This window comes from Heterodontus francisci, chromosome 34 (assembly GCF_036365525.1).
Source record: "Heterodontus francisci isolate sHetFra1 chromosome 34, sHetFra1.hap1, whole genome shotgun sequence".
Lineage (NCBI taxonomy): Eukaryota > Metazoa > Chordata > Chondrichthyes > Heterodontiformes > Heterodontidae > Heterodontus > Heterodontus francisci.
This window is the reverse complement of record NC_090404.1, coordinates 37,514,303-37,523,382: the sequence shown is the minus strand read 5'-3', so window position 1 is coordinate 37,523,382 and position 9,080 is coordinate 37,514,303. Positions and strand designations below refer to the sequence as shown.

The following is a 9,080-nucleotide window of genomic DNA, read 5'->3' as shown; positions in this document are numbered from 1 at the left end:
CAAACATCCCCACCTGTCCCTATATTTCCCTACCACCTACCTATACTAGTGACAATTTATAATGGCCAATTTACCTATCAACCTGCAAGTCTTCTGGCTTGTGGGAGAAAACCCACGCAGACACAGGGAGTACCCGGAATCGAACCCGGGTCCCTGGAGCTGTGAGGCTGCTGTGCTAACCACTGCGCCACTGTGCCGCCCTCAGGATTAGGAAATTAGGAAAGCAAATAGTATGTTAGCTTTCGTTACAAAGGGATTGGGGTAGAAGTGAAAGAAGTCTTACTACAATTATCCAGGACATTGGTGAGGCCCCACCTGGAGCAGTGTGTGCAGTTTTGGTCTCCTTACTAAGGAAGGACATACCACCATTGAGGGAATGCAATGAAGGTTCACTAGTCTGGCTCCTGGGATTGTTCTATTTATTCATGGTCTGTGGGTGTTCCTGAAATGGCCAGCATTTATTGCCTATCCCTAATTGCCCCTGAGAAGGTGGTGGTGAGCTACTTCCTTGAATATAACTGAGTGACTAGCTCAGCCATTTCATCGTGTAGTTCAGAGTCAACCACATTTCTGTGGGTCTGGAGACAGAGCAGATCGGGTAAGGACGGCAGATTTCCTTCCCTGAAGGAAATTACTGAACCAGGTGGATTTTTAGGACAATCCGTAGTTTCATGGTCACCAATATTGATCCTAGTGTTTTAATTGCAGTGGTGGGATTTGAATTCATGTCTCAGCATCATTAGTCCAGGCCTCTGGATTAATAGTTCAGTAACAGAACCACTATTGTACAGCACCCCCACTCTGCTCCATCTCCTCCTATGAGGAGAGATTGCGTAGATTAGGCCCATATTCCCTGGGGTTTAGAAGGAGATGTGATCTAACTGAAACATCAATCCTTAAGGGACTTGGCAGGATCGATGCTGAGAAAATGTTTCCCCTGTCTGGGGAATCTAGAACACCGGGTCACTGTCTCAGGATAAGGGATCAGACATTTAAGACTGAAATGAGGAGAAATTTCTTCACTGAAAGGGTTGTGAATCTTTGGAATTGTCTTCCCCAGGGAGCAGTGGATGCTCAGTCATTGAGTATATTTAAGACAGAGATTGATAGATTTTTGGGTACTGAGGGAATTAAGGGATATGGGGATAGTGCGGGAAGGTGGAGTTGAGAAGATCAGCCATGATCTGGGTGAATGGCAGAACAGGTTCGAAGGGCCAAATGGCCTCCTCCAGCTCCTATTTCTTATGTTCATTAAACCTCAGTCTGGTTCCTCTCGAGCTGCTGAGTGAGTGAATTAAATCTTTCTTGACAAATCACCAAGATACCAGATGACAAGTCATACCCGAAACATCATTTATTGGTTACAAATCACAACTTAGTTAAATCTGGACACACAGACACTTTATAAACATGTATAAACACATTTAAATGTAATCAGAGTTATCCAGCAGTTCAGCACTAATAGGGAGAGTATTTCACAAAACAAGTAACAAAGATTAACCAGACAATTCAGTGATTGACTGTAAATCAACACTAATGGATGCTGAGTATTAATTACAGCAGGGACCGGAGTCTGAGCTTATAAATTGGTGAGTTTACTTGAAGAGTAATTCCTTCACTATCTGACATGTTAACAGTTGTGAACAGCCTGTCGATCCAACAGCTCCAGTCTACGAGTGCTTAGAAACACACAGAGCTGAAACAGCCTCATTCTTGAGGTAAAGAACAGACTTTCTCCTGTCAATATAGAGCTACAGGATTGGCCTGTGATCTGTTTATTGTTCATCTTTTGTTCAGTACATTGACTGAGTGGATTTCAATTGAAAATGAGGTTTGAAGACATGACGGTCTATTCACACATGAATGAGAGATGCTGTGGGGCAGACCCTCAGTTCAAGAGGAACAATTGACATCAGAAAGAAACCCCAACTGTCAGAATGAACATGGTTCAGTCTGGATATGATTAACAGCAGCAACAGCAGAATCCAACCCCTGTAATTATCTGTGAACTCGCTGGTGTCTCAGCAGATAGGATGGCTGAGTGAATCCCTTCCTACACACGGAGCAGATGAATGACCTCTCCCCAATGTGAATGAACTGATGTGACACCAGGTGGGATGACTGAGTAAATCTCTTCCCACATACGGAGCAGGTGAATGGCCGCTCTCCAGTGTGAACTCGCTGGTGCGTCAGCCGAGCAGTTGAATCAGCAAATCCCTTCCCACACTCAGAGCAGGTGAAAGGCCTCTCACCAGTGTGAACTCGCTTGTGTTTCACCAGCTTGCATGAAGTAGTGAATCCCTTCCCACACTCGGAGCAGGTGAATGGCCTCTCCCCAGTGTGAACTCGCTGGTGTATCTGCAGGGTGGATGAAGCAGTGAATCCCTTCCCACAATCAGAGCAGGTGAATGGCCTCTCCCCAGTGTGAATTCGTTGATGTGCCAGCAGGTTCCCTGACAGAGAGAATCTCTTCCCACACTCGGAGCAGGTGAACGGCCTCTCCCCAGTGTGAACTCGCTGGTGCATCAGTAGGGCGGATGAACGAATGAATCCCTTCCCACAATCATTGCAGGTGAATGGCCTCTCCCCAGTGTGAACTCGTTGGTGTGTTAGTAGGGCGCATAAATGAATGTATCCCTTCCCACACTCAGTGCAGGTGAATGGCCTCTCCCCAGTGTGAATTCGCTGGTGTGTCTGCAGGTTTGATAACTGAGTGAATCCCTTCCCACACTCAGTGCAGGTGAATGGCCTCTCCCCAGTGTGAACTCGTTGGTGTGCGAGTAGGGAGGATGACTGAGTAAATCCCTTCCCACACTCAGTGCAGATGAACGGCCTCTCCTCAGTTTGACTGTGTCGATGAGTTTCCAGCTCAGACGTGTAATTTAATTTTTTCTCACGGTCCCCACATTTCCACAGCTTCTCCCCAGTGTTACTACACTTGTGTACCGACAGGCCAGCTGATCGGCTGAAGCCTCGTCCACACACAGAACACGTGTACGGTTTCTCCACACTTTTTGCTTCCATGATCAAAGGCCGATGATATTCAGATCCTGATGAATCGAGTGACTGTCAAATCTTGAGGTGATGTTTGATTTTCCCGTCTGCAAATCCTCCCTTTCTAATACCCTGTAACATGAAGTTACAACAGGAAAAAGGGAGTGAGAGAGAACCCACAAAAACACAAAGACAAGTTGTGAAATTGAGCTGAATGAATCTGGTAATTTGTGGGACCAGCACAGAGAGTGGGCTGGGCTTCAGGGTCCCAGTGACCAGGAGAGAAAATCATTGACTCATTAATTTTATGCTCACTCTGCACACAGGGGCTGGAGAACTGAACCCAGCCACAGTAGAGGGAGGGAGAAAACTGGCAGAGGAGGAAAGAAATGGTGCAGATGGTGTCATGGGTTTGGATTTCAGCACAGGGAGGAGGGAGAGTGTGTGGGACTGCGATTTACAGCTTTGGGGAAACAAGAGAGGAATAAAATGTTCCATCGGATCTCGAATTGTCTGTTCTGAATTTCTATCCTGTACTGACAGTGATGACTTTTATTACCTCCTTTTCCAGGGGATTAGGAGAGGATTTACACACATTGATTTGATGCTCACTCTGCACACAGGGGCTTTCGCACCATCTCTCCTGAAGGTGCTGGGGTCACTGTTTACATCCCACTGAACTGTAAGAAAGAATATCTTATTAGATGATATTAAAGATAGTATTATATTATAATAATATAACGAGAGGCCGTTCACCTGCTCCATCTGTGGGAAGGAATTTAATCGATATCCAAAATGCTGAGACACCAGTGAGTTCACAAGTGACTGTAGCTGTTGCATTCTGTAATTATTGCTGCTGTTAATCACATCCAGGACTGAACCATATTCATTCTGACAGTGGGGTTTATATCTGCTGTGTTAATATTCTTTCTAGCTGGGGTGGAGTTTAATATTCCAGCAATTGGTTTGCTTTACTTTGTAACTTTCACTCTTCAAATAAAGTAGCTCCCTTTGGGATATTCACAGGGTTTTGTGGGATGAAACCAAACAGTGATTTACTTGTAATTTTTGCAATTTTGTATATTATATTCACTGCTCACAATGAGATCTGTTCTACATTGGGAAGACCAAACACAGATAGGGTGATCACTTTGAGAAACATCTCCATTCAGTCTGCAAGCGTGTTCCTGAGTTTCCAGTCACTTCCCATTTTAATTCTCCGTCCCACTCCCACTCTGACCTCTCTGTCCTCGGCCTCAAGCCCTGTTCGAATGGGAGCTCGAGGAACAGGACTTGACAACCTTCCGGACTCAACTTTGAGTTCAGCAGTTTCTGTAACAACAGACAGTTGTCAGGATCTGGAACGCTCCACCTGAAAAAGGTGGTTGAACCTGATTCAATCAGTCATTTTAAAAGGGAGTTGACAGGTATTTGAGAATGAGGAACTTACAGGCTTACAAACACCAAGTGGGTGTGTGGGACTAAGCACAACTGCTCTTTCAAAGGGCCAGCACAAGCACAAAGGGTTGAATGGCCTCCTTCTGTGCTGTAAATTTCTATGATTCTGGGAGTTGGCCATTTAGCCCCTCGAACCTGTTCCACCAGGAAATGAGATCATGGTTGATCTGTGATCTAACTCTATATACCCGACTTTGTCCCATTTCCATTAATACCTTTGGTTAACAAAGATCTATCAATGTCAGATTTAACATTCACATTGATCTCGCATCAACTGCTGTTTGTGGAAGAGAGTTAAAAATTTCTACCACCTTTTGTGTGTAGAAATGTTTCCTAACTTCACTCCTGAAAGGTCTGGCTCTACCTTTTACTCTACGCCTCCTAGTTCGACACTCCAGAACATCCAGCCCACGGGTCAGAATGCAGCCTGCCAATGGTATCCATCTGACCTGCCAAAACATTCAGTGACTGACCATGGTTACAGCTCCTTTACCAACATGGCGGAGACACATCACTGCACATGTCCTCCTTTACCAAGATGACAGACAAGCTTCCGTACCTGATATTTTGGCTCCTTTAGTAAGATGGTGGTGCCCGGGCTGAGCTGCTTCTCTGCTGGCGCTTCCCGCCCAAACTCCATATCCAGTGCAGCGATCCCGGCCGTGAGCTCAGGACCCAGGCCAAGCACTGGCTCTGCCTGCGTATGTACTCAGCCTGGGCCTCAGGCTCTTCATCACCGTCTGAGGAGGTGCAGGCCCAGCAGCAAGGTGCAGTGGTAACCAGGCCCTGGGAGCAGGCTGCAGGGGTGACCGGGCCCTGGGAGCAGGGTGCCAGGGTGACCGGGCCCTGGGAGCGGAGCAGAGAGACAGAGGCCGACACGGAGACAGAGGCCGGCCGACATGGAGCGAGAGAGAGAGCAGGGGAGGGGGAGAGAGAGAGCGGGGGAGGGGGAGAGAGAGCGGGGGAGTGAGAGAGAGAGCGAGAGCGCACGGGAGAGAGAGCGAGAGCGCACGGGAGAGAGAGCGAGAGCGGGGGAGCGGGAGAGAGAGAGAGAGGGAGAGAGAGGGAGAGAGAGAGAGAGCGGGAGAGAGCGGGAGAGAGCGGGAGAGAGCGGAAGAGAGGGAGCGCGGCGAGGGTGAGAGAGAGAAAACGCTAGGGGGAGGGGGGGAAGAGAGAGAGAGCGGGGGCGGCGGGGAAAGAGAGAACAGGAGAGAGAGAGAGAGCGGGAGAGAGAGAGAGAGAGTGAGCGGGGAAAGAGAGCGGGGGAGAGAGAGAGCGGGGGAGAGAGAGAGCGGGGGGGGAGAGAGAGAGCGGGGGGGGGAGAGAGAGAGAGCGGGGGGGGGAGAGAGAGAGAGCGGGGGGGGAGAGAGAGAGAGCGGGGGGGAGAGAGAGAGAGCGGGGGGGGAGAGAGAGAGAGCGGGGGGGGAGAGAGAGAGAGCGGGGGGGAGAGAGAGAGAGCGGGGGGGGAGAGAGAGAGAGCGGGGGGGGAGAGAGAGAGAGCGGGGGGGGAGAGAGAGAGAGCGGGGGGGGAGAGAGAGAGAGCGGGGGGGGAGAGAGAGAGAGCGGGGGGGAGAGAGAGAGAGCGGGGGGGGAGAGAGAGAGCGGGGGGGAGAGAGAGAGAGCGGGGGGGGAGAGAGAGAGAGCGGGGGGGGAGAAAGAGAGAGCGGGGGGGGAGAGAGAGAGAGCGGGGGGGGAGAGAGAGAGAGCGGGGGGGAGAGAGAGAGAGCGGGGGGGGAGAGAGAGAGAGCGGGGGGGGGAGAGAGAGAGAGCGGGGGGGTAGAGAGAGAGAGCGGGGGGGGAGAGAGAGAGAGCGGGGGGGGGAGAGAGAGAGAGCGGGGGGGGAGAGAGAGAGAGCGGGGGGGCAGAGAGAGAGAGCGGGGGGGGAGAGAGAGAGAGCGGGGGGGGGAGAGAGAGAGAGCGGGGGGGGGGGAGAGAGAGAGAGCGGGGGGGGGAGAGAGAGAGAGCGGGGGGGGGAGAGAGAGAGAGCGGGGGGGGAGAGAGAGAGAGCGGGAGAGAGAGAGAGCGGGAGAGAGAGAGAGAGCGGGAGAGAGAGAGAGAGCGGGAGAGAGAGAGAGAGCGGGGGGAGAGAGAGAGAGCGGGGAGAGAGAGAGAGCGGGGAGAGAGAGAGAGCGGGGAGAGAGAGAGAGCGGGGAGAGAGAGAGAGCGGGGAGAGAGAGAGAGCGGGGAGAGAGATAGCGGGGAGAGAGAGAGCGGGGAGAGAGAGAGAGCGGGGAGAGAGAGAGAGCGGGGAGAGAGAGAGAGCGGGGAGAGAGAGAGAGCGGGGAGAGAGAGAGAGCGGGGAGAGAGAGAGCGGGGAGAGAGAGAGAGCGGGGAGAGAGAGAGAGCGGGGAGAGAGAGAGAGCGGGGAGAGAGAGAGAGCGGGGAGAGAGAGAGAGCGGGAGAGACAGAGAAAGGGAGAGAGAGCGGAAGAGAGTGAGCGCGGCGAGCGAGAGAGAGCGGGGGGATGGGGAAGAGAGAGAGAGCGGGGGGGAAAGAGAGAGAGAGAGAACGGGGGAGAGAGCGCGGGGGAGAGAGAGAGAGAGAGCGAGATGCAGTGGTTAGCACCGCAGCCTCACAGCTCCAGTGTCCTGGCTTCGATTCTGGGTACTGCCTGTGCGGAGTTTGCAATTTCTCCCTGTGACCGCGTGGGTTTTCGCTGGGTGCTCTGGTTTCCTCCCACAGCCAAAGACTTGCAGGTTGATAGGTAAGTTGGCCATTGTAAATTGCCCCAAGTGCAGGTAGGTGGTAGGGAATATGGGGTTATTGTCGATGGGTGGTTGTTGCTTGGCACAGACTCGGTGGGCCAAAGGGCCTGGTTCAGTGCTGTATCTCTAAATAAAGTAGAGAGAGCAGGAGACAGGGAGAGTGCGAGATCAAGATCTCTACTCACAAATGGAATCTATCTGGAATTCTCTGCATCGCTACATCAAGTGTGCAGGCAGACAATGTCTGCTACTGCAAGCAAAAACCATGCCAGGTAACTCACTAAATCAGTGTTCAACATAGTGTTGGGAAAGTAAGTTAATACATTAGTTTCCTCATTTAAAACTTATTCACAAAAATGCACATTTTTGTTATATTGATGAACAGTCAAATAAATTTCTTATACCTTTACCTTTCCGAAAGTTGCTCACATCTGGCCCCCTATGTAGGACAACATTTAGAATGTAGCCTCTAATGCATCAAGGCTGGACATTCCTGATCTATACTATCAGATGTAACATCCTGAAAATTTCCAGGTTGTCAGAAGGGATAGAGAGAGGCAATATATGCTTAATGGCACAGTTCTAAAGAGTGTGCAGGGACAGAGGGACCTGGGGGTTCATATGTATAGATCATTGAAGGTGGCAGGACATATTGAGAACAGTTAGCAAAGAATACGGGACAAAAACAAGAAATGCTGGATTCACTCAGCAGGTCTGGCAGCACCTGTGGAAAGAGAAGCAGAGTTAACGTTTCGGGTCAGTGACCCTTCTTCGGAAGAATACGGGATCTTGAGTTTGATAAATAGAGGTATTGAGTGCAAAAGCAGGGAAGTTAAGGGGAACTTTTATAAAACTCTGGTTCATCCAGTTCTGATCACCACACTTTAGGAAGGATGGGAAGGTCCTTGAGAGGGTGCAGAGGAGATTTACCAGAATGGTTCCAGGGATGAGGGAATTTAGCTCCAAGGTTAGGTTGCAGAAGCTGGGATTGTTCTCCTTGGAACGTGGGACTGGGAGCTTCTTATTGGGGGTGTTGAGGCCTACACCGGATGTTTCTGAAGCCTCCCTGCACATCCGCCAGCTTCATTCCTCCCCTGCACTCGGCGATTTCTCACCCACTGAGGATCTGACACGACTGCTTCCGTCCAGCTCGAGCACCTTCACTGCCTTTGATTCTGTGAGCAACTCGTGCAATAAAACAAAAGCAAAGTCCTGCAGATGCTGGAAATCTGAGAGAAAAGGAGAAAATGCTGGAAATACTCAGCAGGTCTCTGTGAAGAGAGAAACATATTGAATGTTTCAGGCACATCAAACAGCTGGTGCCTGCAGCCTGGAACTCGGAGTGGGAGAGGGAGGAAGAATGAGGAGAGACAATATAGTCCAACATTCACAGCAACCTACAATCCACCGACATTACCGGGATAGGGAGACAGAGTTTAGAAACACTCAGCAACACAACTCCAGTAAAAGATCCCAGGAGGAAAAGGGGGAGCAGTGTGTGTACCTGCCCTGATATCCCCCTCCCCAGGCCTGTCAGTCAAACCCCCCACTCCTCCCAGTCCACAGCTCAGCCTATCAGCTTCCTGCACCTTGAGCCAGCCCTGCCCAGGTGTGGCCCAGTCCAAGGGGAGTCTTTGTGGAACCAGGGAGTGGGGGAGGGGGGACCTCCTGCCCTGTGCTGTGTCCCAAATGCTTCCTCCCTCCCCCAGGCCCCTTTATAACTGAGCTCAGTTTCCCGCAGCTGCCGCCCGCTCGGTGCAAACACAGGACCGGGAGTTTGTTATTGGGGGTGTTGAGGCCGACACCGGGTATTTCTGAAGCCTCCCCGCCCAACAGCCGCCACTTACCGGCTGCAGAAGCGACTCACAAGCGTCTCTCCGGCGCCTTCACCCTCTGGCTTGAAACACTGGTCCGCAATGCGCC

General features: G+C 51.1%; 1 protein-coding gene across 1 annotated transcript; it reads right to left on the bottom strand.

Annotated features, from left to right (window-relative positions):
• Window positions 1-1,997: 1,997 nt before the first annotated feature.
• Window positions 1,998-3,024, bottom strand: LOC137348832 (gastrula zinc finger protein XlCGF57.1-like). The gene is made up of 2 exons (XM_068014070.1): window positions 2,947-3,024; window positions 1,998-2,826 (listed from the first exon to the last, which is right to left on the bottom strand). The coding sequence occupies exons 1-2, from the start codon at window positions 3,022-3,024 to the stop codon at window positions 1,999-2,001; spliced, it is 906 nt and encodes a 301-aa protein (XP_067870171.1). The 3' UTR covers window position 1,998.
• Between the last annotated feature and the right edge of the window lie 6,056 nt (window positions 3,025-9,080).

Coding starts and splice junctions, on each gene's coding strand:
- LOC137348832 (XM_068014070.1), bottom strand. CDS start 3,024: ATGGAAGCAAAAAGTGTGGAGAAACCGTACACGTGTTCTGTGTGTGGA. Junction 2,827..2,946: donor GCCGATCAGCTGGCCTGTCG/GTACACAAGTGT, acceptor GAGAGGCCGTTC/ATCTGCACTGAGTGTGGGAA.